The sequence below is a fragment of the Astatotilapia calliptera genome, chromosome 12 (assembly GCF_964374335.1).
Source record: "Astatotilapia calliptera chromosome 12, fAstCal68.1, whole genome shotgun sequence".
NCBI classification, from domain to species: domain Eukaryota; kingdom Metazoa; phylum Chordata; class Actinopteri; order Cichliformes; family Cichlidae; genus Astatotilapia; species Astatotilapia calliptera.
Genome location: NC_137433.1, coordinates 30627608 through 30644719, shown reverse-complemented (window position 1 = coordinate 30644719; position 17112 = coordinate 30627608). Strand labels below are relative to the sequence as shown.

Below are 17112 nucleotides of genomic sequence, written 5' to 3'. Positions count from 1 at the left end.
TTAATTTTAAAAAATTGCTAAAATCTAATTGCTAAAACTAGATGTTAGCAATTGTACATTTCCACCTTCATAATTGTTAGTCTGCAATGCTATGCTTCCCAAACACATTTCATTATTCAGTATTGACAACTAAAACCTATACACCTGTTTTGTGGACAGAAACACTTTTTTTCTCTGATTTGTCTTTTTCCTGTTCAATTACAACAGGAAAAAAATCCATCCAAAGAAAAATACTTTCTGAATTTCACACTAAATGTACAAGAAAAGCAAAGATTTTTCTTCTTTCTTAAAATAATATCAGATAAGATAAACCTTTATAAACCATTTCTTTAAATGGTCCTGCTTCACAGATTTACATTGACAAACAGCTTTGTTCTTCTTATTAATAAAAATAAAAAGACTAATGCACTGATATAACCTAGTAAGTAAGATTTAGTACCTTTTTTTAATAAACTGCAGGATCAAACCTGTATTTTGATTGAGGTGAGCTGCTTAGCCCTTGGGTGGTATTTATGTTGTGGCAATTTTAAAACAAACAAACAAAAATAAGTATGAAGACAGCCTAACATATTCTATATAACTTCATAAGGTATAAAATAAACTTTGGCAATGTCATTAAAAAATCAAGAATAATAAGTAAATGGTACCTGTTAACTGTGTTAACGGGTATGTGTGATGATATAACGGATCAAAGTGGAGACGGAGACGGGTTAAAAAAAGATTTTTAAATGTTATAACAATTTTAGTTTCACTGTGTTTGTAAACATAGGTGACAAATTCATTTTGCGATTTATTTTTTTTATTTATTTATTTATTTTTGCCTGTCCAGTTTGGATCTTTAGCCATCAGAATTGTTGTCTGAAGGCCAAGAAAGATGCCAAGTGGATTTACTTTACCAAGTGGATCATCATGGCCGTGCCATATTGGTCCATTTGATTGACCTTTATTATAATTATGTATTTATTTTATTTTCGTTTTTTAAAGACGGGACAGACATGACTGGGGGATAGGACAGGGAGATGAATGAAAGAAAGAGAGGGAGAGAAAGAAAAATAGAGGGGAGAAGAGATGGTGAGAAAGGGGGGAAGAAAAAAAAGAAAGAAAAACAAACAAAACACCTGGATCACCTGTATGGAGATAAAAAAAACCAGAAGAGAAAACAAACAACAAAGAGCAACATAATAAAAACAACACCATCACAATAAACTAGCTAACAATAGATAACAGTAGATACTTTTTTAATTTCACCTGTTGAGAATGAAAAAAGAAAACAAGCCGAAGAAAACGAGAGCACTAGAATAAACAACATCACGATGATCTATGGGAATATAACAGTAAATACTAAATATTAAACATTATTGTGCAGCACCTAAGATCGACAGTGTGCTTTGAGGTAGGAGCCAAAAAGGGTGTAGTTTGTGTGTGTGAGCACCCGTGTGTACACCTGTGAGCATGAATGCACTTGTTTTTAAAAGGTTCCTTCATGTAATGATCTGCTAGAGGGTGTGGGGAGCCACAGCCCCGTCCACCAGGGCATGAAGCAGGTATGGAGGAGATCAAAACTCCAGACATCCAGAGGCCCTCAGAACACAAGAGACCAAGGAAGACCAACAGAGGGGCAGCTGCGCCACTGTCCCAGAAAAGCTGAGGAGAGTCCCAGATGAGGGGTCACTCAGCAGCCCCGGAGCAGAAGCCAGGGGGGGTGGCAGTGACGTGCCCGTGAGCTCCGCCGGCAGCCAGCTGTGCCAGAGTGACCGAGCCCCAGGCCAAGAGGCCAAGGGCACCCCACCCCCGAAGTGGCCTGAGCGAGCCCCAGGCTCCAGGCCCCGATAAGCAGCCACCAAGGAGTGAGCCAGTGTGTACCTGGACGCCCATCCTCCACCCGCTCATATGTAGTGTTGATGCATGTGTGTTCTAAGGTGCATTTAAAACCCAGGAGGGCATCATTGTTGCGATTTAATTTCTTTTACTGGATTGTATTTAGGGCCTGAAGTTTCATTTAAAAAAAGAAATGGCTGTTGTAATCGGTTGCTGCTGTAATTGCTATAGTCTTGAAGTTACACTTCCCTAATTTGAAACTGATTATGGGAGAGATAGCATCTAGATAATGTTCGCAGTGCAGAATTACTATTTAAGAGCCATGATTACAACCTTTAGGGAATTACTGTGAAGAGAGGAACAGGCAACGATGGTGGCCATCATTTCACTTGTGTAATAAAAACCTAAAGGCAGAGAGTTGTCTGCATGTGAATCACATGGCTACATGCCCAAACTAGATAAAGTGAGAGGATGTGATGGCTTGCAGAAATGTTTTAATGTGTGAGTAAAATCACAGATATTCATAAGAACAAAAATCTTTTTATATAATTCATCCATCCATGTTCAGTGTGTCTGCCTCTGGCTCTATGAAAGCTGGGGTATGCTCACCCCTCATGCAACCTTGAACTGGGTACTCATCTAGCTGCATCTTCTTATTGGAGCCGAGAAGTAAATCTGAATAACAGGATCATAAAATTTTAGCAGATGTAGACTTGACGTAAAGTGATCTCCTACCTGTTTAGGTGTATGTAGCAGGTCAGCAGCTGTGGTTGTTAACTGTATGGCTTGAGAATTTACAGGACTTGGACTCAAACTAAGGGACAAAGATGCAACCAGCTGGACTCCCAGGTCAGAAATGGTGACCTTCAGGTAAAAAAAAAAAAAAAGCAGTATTAAAAAAGTTCAAGTTGTAGTTTTTGTCCCCTTTTAAAGGTTTGTTATTCTGATGATGATCCTAAAATGTAAAGTCAGTCACTTTAAAACGGGGTAGATTCAGCACATTTGGAACTCTTTAGATCAGTAATGGAAGACTGATACATTAATATAGCATAATTACAAAATAAAAGCGATTCTTCAAGCGTACAACTTTTGTATCAGACATTATTTAGACATTAAACATGCTATAAGTAAGAGTACAGTTCACACTTTAAGTAAATCACAACACTCTTTGTATGCCATGCCATGGTCTGATGCTGCATTATTTAATAAATATGCATAATTTGAGTTCATTGTGTACAGGTGCAGCCCTAATAAACACGTGTTTACTTACTCTGTGAGGAACTTTGGTTGTTGTTTGCTTTCAGATGTAATTAATCTTAATATTGGCCTCTGGTAGAACCTTTAATCTGCTAAATTGGACTCAAGAATATATATAATAAAGCAATATTTACCTTGTCATCTAATACAGTTACAGTCTTCTCTGCCAGTATCGAGTCAGACAAGGGGGACAGAACCTGCAACAAAAGACAATACAAAAACATATTTAAGTTCAAGTTTAAATCACCTATCCTGGCAAGCTAGATGTTAAAAAGCAACGAAATATGAGTTTTGGTCTCATAGTTTTGAAAAGTATATAAATAACAGGAACAAGGTTATGTTGTGGCTTATAGGAAAATCATTCTACAAGAAATGATGTTATTTATTTTGTCAAAAGTGGTCAATGGCAAAAGTGCCCAAAAATGAACAAATGTTGCTGTTTCAATGTAAAACAGTGGTTTACTCAGACACACAGACTCAGACACATAGTGTTCACTACATGTACACAGACTACTATTTCTGGACACACATCTGTTTTCACATATAAAAAACACATTCACGTCATTTTGGACATTCTCTCTTATTTGCTTAGTTAGGAAATTTCTTGTGTGGACTGAGCCATTGCCTCTTCTAAACCAAATGACTTTAAGAATCTTATTTTTTTTGAAAGGAAGTGTATTTAATCTCTATTAACTGTTAAGTAAATAGAAAGTCCAAGGATGTTCTTGAAAGACATCCAACAGATGCCAAATATTTTTTCAACCAAGTCTAAATGTCAAGAAAATGTGTTGAGATTACAGCTGTTTAAATGTTTGCTGATAAGTCCTGCTACTCAGCTGTCATCTTGTTAATGCCTTTATTCAGCAGCAATTTTGAAGCATTAACTAAATGCAAAACTGAATTTAATGTCTTTGGTTACCAGGAAAGGTATTTCTAAAAACTCAAATCCAACCCCCCCCCCCCCCCCCCCCCAATATTTTTTAACTTTAAAAAGTTTGCTGAATAAATGAGGTTTAAGAAAAGCTTCTTTTCACCCCCCAAGGAAATCATACTTTTTCTATTTTTTTGTGATTTGCTGTGAAAGTAATTGGACATTAGTAAGTACAGTTTTTATAGAACAAACAGTAAAAAACATTGTACAACAGAAATGCATAAAATAGCTTTTTTGCTGTCTGAGTGAATATTTCCTTAAGGTGAAATTTTAACATTGTCAGTGCAAGAGCAGTGAGAGCCACCATTGTGCCACATAAACTTGGAGTAGTTAGGAGGTTAACACACACAGACTGATCATCATTGATTCATTTCTGCACAGCATGTCTTAGACACACATGCAAATACATACAGACAAACATGGATCTGTAAAAGCTGATGGTGCTGGTATTGCATGTGTAAAGAAAACTCAGGGAAACTCTGCTGCTGTCATCACACAGCGAAGCACACGCTAAGTAACGAAAACACATCTACGCACAAATGCACACAGACCGTGTTCCCGTCTGCATTCCAGCTGTGCCCCAGTGTGTCAGCATTCAACTAAGACAACAAGGCCAAAACTAAAGACAACTCAAATGAAAACAGAGTGGATGAAAAGAAAAAGGGACAGTGTAAGTAAGATGGCAAGCAAGCAAGAGAAAAATAAATAGAGTAGGTGTCAGAAGGAGAGGGACAATGACAAATAGAGGAGGACAGTAAGTGAAAGGGGCAGAAAAAAGGAGCATGAAAAAGATTGGGGTACAGATGAACAGGGAAACAGCAGACAGACACTGATAGAGATTAGGGGGCCCATGTTGTAGTGTACTACTTCGCCCAGCGACAGGAGGACAGGCAGATCTGATTGGTGTACAAAGACAATCTCGCAGCAAATGTGTCAGGGCGTCAAACTTAATCCCACCCTCAGCAAGGTAACAAAATGCAATGACTGACGGCTCTGGGATTGCTCCTCAAGACCGGCAGAGAATAACAAGGTGAGAAAGAGAGACTGGGGATAGAAAGGAAAGAGAGACGGGAAAAAGAGGAAGAAGCGAGACTCAGGAAGACAGAGCTGGGGGCTAAAATTGAAATGTCAAACTATCAAATGATGCCTGTCGACTCTGGCATCTCAGTGGGAATTCTCAGTAAATTCTCTCTCCTGGCTCCCAAACGGTCCACAGCTGTACATGTGTGTGTTTGTGTGTGTGTGTGCACGCATACATTAATGCAGAAGTCCCCTGCTAACACACACCCAGCTGTTACCAAAAATCATGCCACTTATGCACTGAACTTCAGTCCAACCATTTTTTATTTACTTGTTAATGGATGTGAAACATACTCTTCAACACAGTAATGAATGCGACCATAAAAATACATAATTTCTATATATGTGATGTATGCAAGAGAGAACAGAAAACAACATAAGACGACACTGATGAGGACTGCGAAACATTTGGTGGTTTTGCTTTAGTTCTGCTACATAACCGTGCATAAGTAAATAACAGAATAAGCCACAGAACTATCCTCCACTGTCACACTGAGTTACAATGGCCAGGCTCATTGGAATGCAGAAAGTGCACAACTGTGTTCAGTGTGTATATGTGTATAATTTGTGAGCATCACGCTGAGATGTCAGGGCCAAATTCAACATTTAATTGTGGCTAATTGTATAACAAGCTAGCAGGGGAGGCTTATATATGAGGAACGGGGATAGTGTTTACATCACCGGAGTACTTATGGCTGTAATGTGAAGTGCCGAATTACACTGCACTTGACATAATGAGTTCTTTCAACTGTCTTTTTCTGGACTTTGTAAAAAGCAGTGAATACATTGCTTGTGGAATTTCTTTTTTTTTTTACATACTCAAATACTGTATGATGAGTAAATGACCCACTGCAGTCAGTTTCTTAACTTTACTATAGGGATGAATATAGACTTCAGTAAGCAGAAAGGGTTCTTTTGGTGTTAGAGCTTATAATATCAACCAGCTTAGTTACAATTGAAGGGGAAGAGATGGGTTGCACTTTTAGTGATGAAGCAAGCAAGAGAATACCTGTATATTGGTGTGTCCCAGGTCCCGCCCGATTACGATTCGTCCATCTATTAATCTGGCAATGCGAGGCTCTTCTATCTGCAGAATACAGAAACAGGAGGCAGTCAAAGGATACATTATTTATTGTTTAGAAAGAATTACAATAATAATATACTATTGGGTGCATCTCTTAATTTTTGAATTCAGGTGTTTTCAGTCCTATTCCAGTGTGATACTCTGATACAATTTACTGCTATACCAAGTCAATTTGTGAAATTTCTGTCCTCCTAGATATACCACAATCAACTGTAAGTGATATTATTACCAAGTGGCAGCTCAGGTACAAAGTGGCAGACCATGTAAAATTACAGAGTAGGGCTGCTGAGTGCTGAGATGCATAGTGTGTAAAAGCTCTGCTGACTCAGTAACTGCAGAGGTCGCAACCTTCTTAACATCAGCAGAAAAAGCGTGTGTTGGGAGCTTCATGCCATGGGTTTCCATGGCAGAGAAGCTCCTGTAGGTGCTATAGTTGTTCACACAGTTCATCTGTAAATGCAAAAAATCAGGACGTATGTTTTGCACTGTCTATATATTAAGCCACTTTACAAGTACTTATTAGAAAGTGTCACTGCCCATAGCTGTGAGCAAATAATTTATATCTCAAAATGTTAAACTATTCCTTTTGTGAAGAAGCCATGATCTGCAAGTGAATAGAAGGGTACTGTTTGTGAGCATTTGTGTATACCCACCTTTAATTGGTCCAAGACCAAATGAGTGATATCAACTTGCCAGTCAGCACCCAGCATGTAAACCATCTCTCCACCTGGGTCAGAAGGTTCTGCGACAAAATGAGTGAGGACCCGCACCAAAGCATACTGGTACTGAAAGGTTAGAACAAGGCCAAATTCAGACTCTGATGCTAAAGTGCACAACAGACTCTTACTTCAATGCTTGTGATTAAACAAAAACATGGCACAGAAGTACAACTCAGTATCAATAACTCAGTATTTAGGCAGATATTATTCAGATTAAACTGCCTTTAAAAGAGTTGTGATCACTCAGAAACAATACTGATTTACAATCAAATGATACCTGTAGGGTGCAGCCTTTGCCCTTTCTGTCATCGTCCTCATCATCTTCACTGTCTCTGGTGGGTCTGAAAAGAAAAGAGATAAATAAGGAAGAAAGAAATAAAATGAAGGGATGGTGAGATTATCCAGTAATTAAATGTCCCCTTTCCTCTCTCCTCTCAGCTCCAGCTGATGTACTGAATAATCTCATCTTCAGGTTACACTTTAAGCCAAATAAAGGACACTTGAGTCTCTAATCTACATTTAACACATTTAAACATTTTACTTGAACATTAAGCACTTGTAATAAGACTAGGATGGTCAAAATATTTTAAACGTAACTGGTCAATTTTCTATTCTTGTGTAATACTATCTGTTGGGCAGCAGTAGATCCAAACTATAGAAATGAGTCTTTGCAACGTTATAAACAACATCAAAAATCTTTTACATTATAAGAATTACATTAAAAGGAAATGGAACAACATATGTAAAAATCACTATAACTAGGGGATTTAATAGAGTCTTGAGCAGAACTCCATTTGCAACACTACTGAGTCAAAACAGAATTATTGTTTGACTCAGTTTAACTTGGATTCTTTAAACCACCTTTAATTGGTCCAAGACCATTCTTCTGCTTTCATATGGTACCAAAAAGTAAAAAAAAAAAACTAACTAAATCATTATATTTGTATTTAAAAATATTGGTCAATGTATTTTGTGTTGTTAATCTAGTAAGCAGCAATCTACTAATAAATAGACTTGCAGCTAAGACAGCTGCATGTCTTTCTTCTTAATTATTTCTTTCTTTTGCAGAATATAGAAAAATACAGTAGTGATTAATTAAATCAGATCTAATCTAATGAAATAAAACATAAGAAATATAAAATGTACTATGAATGTACTAATTTTTCAATGCTAACAAACAAGAAGGCAACTTGTCTCGATTCGTCTCTAAATGAAAATGTATTTTTATCTCAGAAGGATGCAAATAAACACATTCTTTCTCCTTTGCCTGCCTCTGTGAAATCTATCATTGACCATATACAGGCACACATAGGATCATATAATCACATAAGAATATACACACAGAGGACTGCATCTGTGTCTTATATCTTTACAGTACCTATGAAACTCAGGTAATATTACAGGAATTTTCTTTCCATTACCCAGTGCCCCAGTTGCACATGTGTCTGTGTGAATGTCTCTACCTAATAGTGCTTGTGTTTCACTCTGTCAGATAGTGGTTTGGGGAGATGGAGGTGTGTTTGTGCACACGGCTTGGTGGCTGCGTGAGCAGAAATTGCCAAAATTGAAAAATAGGCCCAGCAGAACAAAATGGAAGGGTGGCAAGATGAGAAATAGGAATAAAACACACAAACACACATACCTGTCATACAAATACACAATCAGAGATAGAAGCACAAAAGTATAATGTTATTTAGAATCATTAAAAGCTCTGTAAATGATGAAAACTTCCAATGTAAACATTAATGCCAATGTAAGTTTTGGCAAGAAACACTCAATTTCTATTTTTAACATCCTGTTATGTGCTTTGTAACACTGGTAGGAATAAACAATATTGTCAGTCTGCAACTTAAAAGTGATACACCTTTGGTTCAGCTTTGAGAGAATTTGGAAAATATGGCATTGTAAGCTGTAGTGTGTGTATATATATATATATATATACACACACCAAAATGAAAGACAAAATAAAATTTCTCAGAGAAGAGTAGGAAATACAACTCAACAAATGCCTGTACCATGAATTTTTGTGACTTCAAAAACTAGCAGTTCCTCACAGTTCACTGCTCGATTCTAACAGAAATTGCAGGTGTTTGTGTTTCCCTTCTGAATAGTCTTAAAATGTGTTTCTTACCAAAGAAAAAAAAGTCTTTGTAGCATAAATGAAAATGGTGTACGTAAAATGCTCTACATTTTGACAAAATTATGCTAATGCCTACACCTTCTACCGTGTGTTACACTCCCCCATTCCCTCAAGGTCAGACAGGCAAATTACCTCTTGTTAGTGATGATTGGCACCCTCCAGCCCTTGACCTGGCTGAGCTCAGTATCTGACAGATCTATCTGAAGCGGTAGCTTGGGCACCCAGACGGTGAGCTGAAGCTGAGCAGATAGGTGCAGGTATGAGAACTTGATGGTCAAAGACTGCCGACCACGCATTTCTTTGCCATTCACCAAAACCTTGTCACAGTTTGGAGAAACCTAAAAATAAATGTATAAATAAAAAAGAGGGAAAAAACAGTTTGATTGAGACTGGGAAAAACGTGCATGCATGTGTGACATTTTAAACAGAAATCAAATGAGTTGCATGAGTTTTTTCCACAGAAACAGATGCAGCTTCTGTTGTGTATTGCTCAAGCACAGCCTAAAGCAAGTTTTCACAATAATTATAGTGTTGCATCCAGTAAGATATTTGTCACTGATTTATAACAAGTTTATTAATCTTGTAAAGCACTTTGCAAAACTGTTCTGTAATGTGCCCTGAAAGAAAAGGTTAATAATGTACTTCTTCCTGTTGCATTAGTGGCATTTCAGGTTTGCGAATTCTCTCTTGTTATCTCCGCCAACGTGAAGCAACATATTAACATTTAACAGCCTCGAATCAGTAAATCGCAGTCATTTTAAGACATTAGCACAATTTCACTGAATACATAAGATGACCAACAAGAATACTGTGAACCAGAATACCAGTGGGTTTAGCAAAATGCATGATTTCTTTTTTTTGTTTTTAAAAAAACAGTCTAAAGCTTTTTAACACTCTATAGTACATATTTGTTTTTTTGAAATTTAATGTTGCAACACAACACCTTCTAATACGGTGATGAGTGGAAAGGGGGTTTGAACTTTGACCTCTGGGTAGAGCAGTCTTTTTAGGAACCAAAACTGCATGGGACATAGCGCTAACAACTGGTAGGAATAATGTTTGTTTCTATACATATTTAAAATGAAACAACTTCATTTATAAAATAGGTTTATGGATTTCTGAAGAAGAATCGATTTTTAAATATAGATTTTAATTTCATTTGGTTACGCAAACACTTTTTTTTTATTTGTTCCCAAAGGACAACATTATGCAGTTCAACCATCTTTCTTATTGCATTAATGCTAAAGCAGTTGTTGTCCTGATTAATGCTTGTTTTAAGTGAGTGTTGGGATATACACTTTTAGCAAACCATCCAGTATATGACCCCATATGAACTGACTGGAAAGGGACATAAGGCAATGGAAAATCCTACAATGTATTCTGTTTAATTTTAATCTTTTTCAGTGTTTTGATTAATCAATGTGCATTTTTTTACCAGCAATGTCTTTGTCAAAAGATAGAAATAATCAGTCAGATTTGAACAGAAAGTTACAGTTTGCTAAAATACTGCATTGGCCGTATTTGCATATTTATAGCTCTTTATATAATACCTAAACTAGGGATCTGTATAACATATTGCAAATGTGCATGGATAGCCAACAAAGGAACCAAATAGAGTTATAAGGTGAGAAAAGGGAAACAAAGAAAGCAATTCTTCTCCTAGTGACAGCAGAGAATTATGTGTTCAAGTACCTTAAAAATTGGAACAAAAGTTCAGCAGCTATGAAATAAAAGCAAGGGCAGTTACAATTTCCAAACTGGCATAAAGTCAGTCTAATATTATTTATTTATGACTGCTTTAGAAAAAAATATATTGAGAAAATTGCAATATTCAGAAAATGTAATATGTGTAAATATTTAATCATCAGTTGGTGCAAAACTGTGTTAAGTAGACTTTCTCACTATTTTTTCCTGCCCCACCTATTCTTATTTCTGCATCTTTATATAATTCTATGGCCATTAATCCATTCCTGAGAAGTTTATAACTTCTCCACCCTCTCTGTCTCTACACTACACTTCTCATCCCTCCTCCCACCCTTTCTTTCATCTCCCAGTGCCTCAAATGTTCTGTGCTCCCCACCCATTCCTATTTAACCCTAAAGCATATGAACATCCATTTCCTGTTATCTGACGTCTTCACCCTTTTTTGTTTTTACACCCCAGTCTTCTTCCTTTTCTAAATCTGCCAACTTCTGTTTATTAGGTTTTCCACTCAGCTGCACCTCACATTCAATCCCCGTGTTGTAGAAATTAGTGTATCAGACATCACTGCTTACAGATGACTTATTTAAAAGCTCACACCACCCACACTACAGTTTGTTTTTTAAAATCTTTAACTGTAAACAACTTGGCCTATTGTGCTGTACACCATTAAGGTGAACTCAATTCGTCTAAATATTCATTTTATCTCTTTACAACCTGTTACTGTTAAGAATGATTTAGTTATTGCAATACGACAATGAAAGACAATGGAAATGTTAAATAGACATAGTAAAAACACCTACATCTTATCCCACTTTAATAAACATTTCCCAAAACTACAGTGTTTTTTGCAAAAATTCAAAAACCTTTTTTATACAAACTGCTACTGCTATTTGGGTTTTTCAGGAAGTTAAATCTACACTGAAAAAAAGGCCGTGTTGGATTTACTTGATTCAGTAGTGGACATTGGTTGCACACAAATTTTTTGCTTTGGCAGAAACTTAAACAATTGAGTTAGTTGTCTGCCTCTTATAACTCCAGTGATTTTCCTGCAGTTTGACATCTCGTGCGATCTTGTGAATTTCATGAGTTCAGCAACTAACCACTCTTACTAGATTGTATCATGTCATCTCAACAAGAACAAATTAAGTTGTTGAATTTCATACAGATTCTTCATGATTTAATTACATTCATAGAAACATGAAATTATTGTGTTTAAATTACAAGTTAGACTTTTTTAATGCAACAACCACCCAATTTACTTAGAGGCGGCTGCTCGATTTGACTGAGATGGATGCCTTCCTGAAACCACGATCCAAAGCGTGCGAGACTGAAATCCCGTGCGGTGTCGCAGTAAGTTATTGACTTACTTCACTCGAACATGATATGAACAATTTAATCTAGCCTCTCTGCATATCATGTAGTTTCTACACTATATAGTTACACTTAACTTTAAAGCACGAGGCACTTATGTTAAATACACGCAAGATGCTTACGTAAATCCAAGAGTTGGCCAATCCCTTTTTTTCAGTGTAGTCTATTTTGGGTACCGTTTCCAGACAGTGTTTTTTTTTTGTCCTGTTTCTCTCCCCTTAAACCCAGCTGGTTGTGGCAGATGGCTACCCCTCCCCGAGCCTGGTTCTGTGATGGGTTTCTTCCCAGTAAAATTGAGTTTTTCCTTCCCACTGTCGCCAAGTGTTTGCTCAAAGATGGTTGTTCGATTGTTGGGGTTTTATATTTATTGTTATGCTCTTTACTTGCGCCTTGAGGTGACCGCTGTTGTTATGTGGTGTTATATAAATGAAACTGAATTGAAGATTAAATTAAAATCCAAAGAGAACCATCATCTGCGCATATCTCCTCATGTATGGTAAGTTCTCCTCTTAGTGAGATGAATAAAAAAGGGATACTGACTTCTTCCAACAGTTACTCAAAAGTCTGTGATTCAGTGCTCTTGCCTGATGAAGTTAACTATTTTAGTTATAACATCAAAAACATGGTTCATTTTTAGTACTGACTTACTGTACACAACACTTTATGACGTATAATACAGTGCAAAAATACCAGATTCAGTTCTGGGTTTACTGAAGTCACTTTATCTTCTATCCGCTACAAAAGTCAGACATTTTTCACTGTCAGATTTGGACAGCCATCGGTTGTAACACCTGCCAGTTTGCCCATTTCAGCCCAAGCCTATCAAAGCATGCAGTTACCTCCGTAAACAATTCACTCCCTGTCGTGGTCCTTTTCATTCAGCACGTTGCTGCCAGCTCCTCCGTAATCTCAAACTCTTTCATTATCCCATGTACAAAGATGAGTAACTAGGCTGTGTCACAGACATCACAGCTTTTGTCCACAGCCACGGAGAAAAAAAATCAAAATTGTCTGTTTTGTTTTTCAAGCTCCAGATCTTTGAAAATGTCCTCGATCCATTTTGTTATGGTTCGCCTGGAGAGGGGTTCATTCTCAAGTGCTTCTGTATATTAGCACGGTAGAGTGCACCAAATACTCTTTGTGGGAAATTACAAAGCTGGTCTTGACTGCTCTAACCATGTTTAAAGCTTCATAAAAGGTTTTTGTTGCTTTTGTAGCTTTGCTAGCAAATCTACCTTACTGGTCTATTTCTCTATGGGTGTTTGTTCTTATAATGGTGATTCATACTGTGACCCTTTAGCATATGGAGGACAATATAAGCTTATAAATTTGCTCTCTACAAACAAAGAAAACTGTTTTCATTCTGACTTTAAAAAAATAAACTCTCAGAAGTGCACGTTTATGTTATTTTAATTTCCCATTGAGCTCTCATGCGTCTGTTTGGGACAATGCCCCTGTCTAGCCTAAATAGATAGATGTTAATGAATTGTAAGTGCATAATGTAAGCTCAAACTGAATGCCAGTTCAAAGAGGAATGGTCTGACCAATAACTACTGAGTACTTAAGATGATAATATATTGGGGTGAGTAAGTGACGGACAAGGTAAGCGACTCATGTTGTAACTGACGTCAGACGCCGGAGATTTTGGCGGAAAATTAAAGCAAATGGTAGTTTAGATTTGAACAAATTCATTTAAGCTTCAGCATTACCAAATACACTTATCAATTGTCTTATAACTAACACTATTTGTCTAAATAATCTCCAACACCCTGGAGAACAACGAGGAGAGTTTAGAGACTCTCCAAGATTATATTGATCAGTGCTTTCAGGATCTCGTGATGAAGAAGACCCCGTGTGCAGCTTCCCCGGCCAAACCTGAGACGCCGTCGTCGAAAAGACAACGCCAGGCAGATTCCCCCGGCTCAACATCACCAGCCGGCAAAGATATTGCCGACATATTGGAGTCAATCGACAAGCGATTGTCCAGTTTCGACGCAAGGCTGTCCTTGATGGAGATTCTTCACCGAGAATTTAAATGCTTGCGAGAATCCCTGGAGTACAGCCAGCAGCAGGTGGAAACGCTTGCTGCTGAAAATGCCACGCTAAGGGAGTCGGTGAAATGTCTCACAGATAATGTTACCCAGCTCAATAGAGAAAATAAAAAAATAAAAGAAACAGTTATCGATCTACAAGCTCGTAGCATGCGTGATAATCTGGTATTTTCTGGTATTCCAGAAGCCGCTGGAGAGGACGCGGAGACCACGGTAAAAAGCTTCATCAAAACCCACCTGAAGCTGCCAGAGGACACTGTGAAGAACATCGTCTTCTATCTGGTACATCGCCTCGGCCCCATTCGGGCTACGGCTGGGAGACCACGTCCTATCGTGGCCAAATTCGGCCACTTCAAACAAAAGCAACATGTGAAAAGCCGCGGCAGGGAATTAAAAGGAACGGACTTCAGCGTGAACGACCAGTTCCCCAAAGAGATCTTGGAACGACGCAGGGTCCTCTTCCCAATCCGACGCGGCTTCATCCAGAAGGGCTCCCGCGCTGTCATCGCTGTGGACCGGCTGTACGTGGACGGACAGCTCCACCGCGACCCCAACATCACTCCGTGGCTGTATTAACCTCACACCAGATAAGAATCAGCTACACCATTTCCCTATCCACTCACACTAACTTGCATTAACATCTGTTTAACTTACCAGTATCAAATCGCATCTTAAAGTGTAATTTCATAGCAGAATTAACACCGTCACTCTCCGTCAGTGATTTAATTGGAATGTTTACGTTTTGTTTGTTTTTTTTTTCTTCTCGTTTTTTTTTTTTTCTCCTCTCTTTTCCCCTCTTGGTTGTATGCTGCTCACCCCTGTCCTTGGTTTCTTTCTTTATTCCTTTCACTGCCTCGATCACCTGCTTCGACACTCATCCACAAACATCCTTTATTTCGACACATACGCACCATGCGCTCAACGGCAGCACATTTACATCAGTCAGACAGCGCACACAGTCATATAAGATACACACACACTTAAGCCAAGCCTACTCATATTAGTAACTATGCATACACAAAGTCAGACTCAGGGAGCATCTCGCCACACATTTTTTCTCTCTCTCCTTCTCTTTATTTATGAACAAGTGACGTATTCTCTCCACCTGTCTAAGCGACGCACACAGCATACATCCCTAGTTATACACAAACATCTATGGGTACACTGAGGTTCATTACATGGAATATAAATGGAGCTGGCTCCAGAGAAAAGAGGTTAAAAATATTTAACCAACTCAAAAAACTACAGGCGGATGTTGTCCTATTACAAGAGACCCACAGACCTCTTAGAGGTTCGAATGAACTTAAAACACCTGAGTTTCCCAATGTGTTCTCAGCTTGTTATAATTCTAGACAAAGGGGAGCAGCAATTTTAATACATAAAAATATTAATTTCACAGTACTCGATACAGTTATAGATCCAGAGGGTAGATTCTTAATCATTAAACTATCTATACGTGATAAAAAGCTATGTATTGCAAGTGTATATGGTCCAAATGTTGATGATCCCTCATTCTTTCACGGTTTTTTCAGTGCACTCTCTGAACACTTAGGCTACGTTCACACTGCAGGCGAAAGCGCATCAAATCCGATTTTTTTGACCCTATGCGACCCATATCCGATCATGCTATGACAGTGTGAACGGCGCAAATCCGATATTTTCAAATCCGATCTGGGTCACTTTCGTATGTGGTACTGAATCCGATACATATCCGATGTTTTAGAAAGCGACTGCTGTTTGAACGGTCAAGTCGCATTAAATCCGCCTTTTACGTCACCGACACAAGACTGAAGCCAATTATCAGCGCCAGAGAAGACATCGCGAACGCTTCCTGGCCATCCAGTGTAGATGTCAGTGAAACTGTTGTGAAGACAACGTAAACATTTTATTTGTACTGTATAATCTGCAGATTCTGCAGCTATCCTTTGAAGCACCGTTCCTCTCTTAAACAGCAATAAGGATCATTATTAGGTTATTTACATTATTATGTAAATAACAAAATAACTTAAAGCAAAAATTGGGAAACGTAAAGTCCGAAGTCTTTATATTAACGGCCATCAGTCAAACAATACTGTTGCTCTGGGTCTAAACAGAGCGCGTTGTGTGTGACATCTTCTTTTGCGCATGCGGGCCGCTTTGAGCGTTCACACTAGAGCGCGTTTGCTGTCGCATTTTATTTGTAGTGTGAACGAGGAGACAAAAAAATCGGATTTGATCAAAAAATCGGAATTGAGCATTAAGACCTGCAGTGTGAACGTAGCCTTAGATGGCACACTTGTTCTTGGAGGTGACCTCAACCTTGGACTAAATGAAGACATGGATAGGCTCAATACAGCGGGAACTCAGCGTAATTGGCAGTCCACAAATATAATCAAACAGTATATGAGCGACTTTGGTCTTTGCGATGCATGGCGCTCCCTTCACCCCACCAGTAAGGAATATACTTTTTTCTCACATGTCCATCACTCCTACTCTCGTCTGGATTATTTTTTGGTCAGCAGCTCACTGCTGAACGACATTTCAGACACTGAGATTCACCCTATAGCTGTCAGCGATCATGGTCCTGTATCTTTAACACTAATGCACAAGAATAATACTACGCCAAGAAAAAACTGGAGATTTAATATATCACTACTTAAAGATGAAGACTTTATTAAATATTTTAAAAAAGAGTGGACTTCATATTTGGACTATAATGACACTCCCGAAACATCAGCTTCTGTTCTATGGGAAGCCGGGAAAGCTGTGATGAGAGGTAAAATAATTTCTTTCTCATCACATAAAAAGAAAAAAGAAAACAAAAATATTCAGGAATTAGAAAAAAACATCAAATCACTAGAAGAAGCCTACGCGTCCCACCAAGATCAGGAAACATTGAACAAAATACGCAAAACAAAACTAGAATTAAATGAGATAATTGATAAAAAAACAAAATTCTTAGTACAAAGACTACACCT

At 38.1% G+C, this 17112-nt stretch overlaps 1 protein-coding gene across 1 annotated transcript in view; it reads right to left on the bottom strand.

Annotated features, from left to right (window-relative positions):
* LOC113033269 (transmembrane protein 132C) overlaps positions 1-17112 on the bottom strand; it is a 305934-nt gene that overhangs the window by 6758 nt on the left and 282064 nt on the right. Inside the window, exons 7-12 of the mRNA XM_026186903.2 lie at positions 9162-9367; positions 7167-7230; positions 6824-6955; positions 6096-6173; positions 3210-3272; positions 2554-2682 (exon numbers count right to left, since the gene is read on the bottom strand). Coding sequence (XP_026042688.2) covers positions 2554-2682; positions 3210-3272; positions 6096-6173; positions 6824-6955; positions 7167-7230; positions 9162-9367 — 672 coding nt within the window. The remainder of the gene's footprint in view (positions 1-2553; positions 2683-3209; positions 3273-6095; positions 6174-6823; positions 6956-7166; positions 7231-9161; positions 9368-17112) is intronic.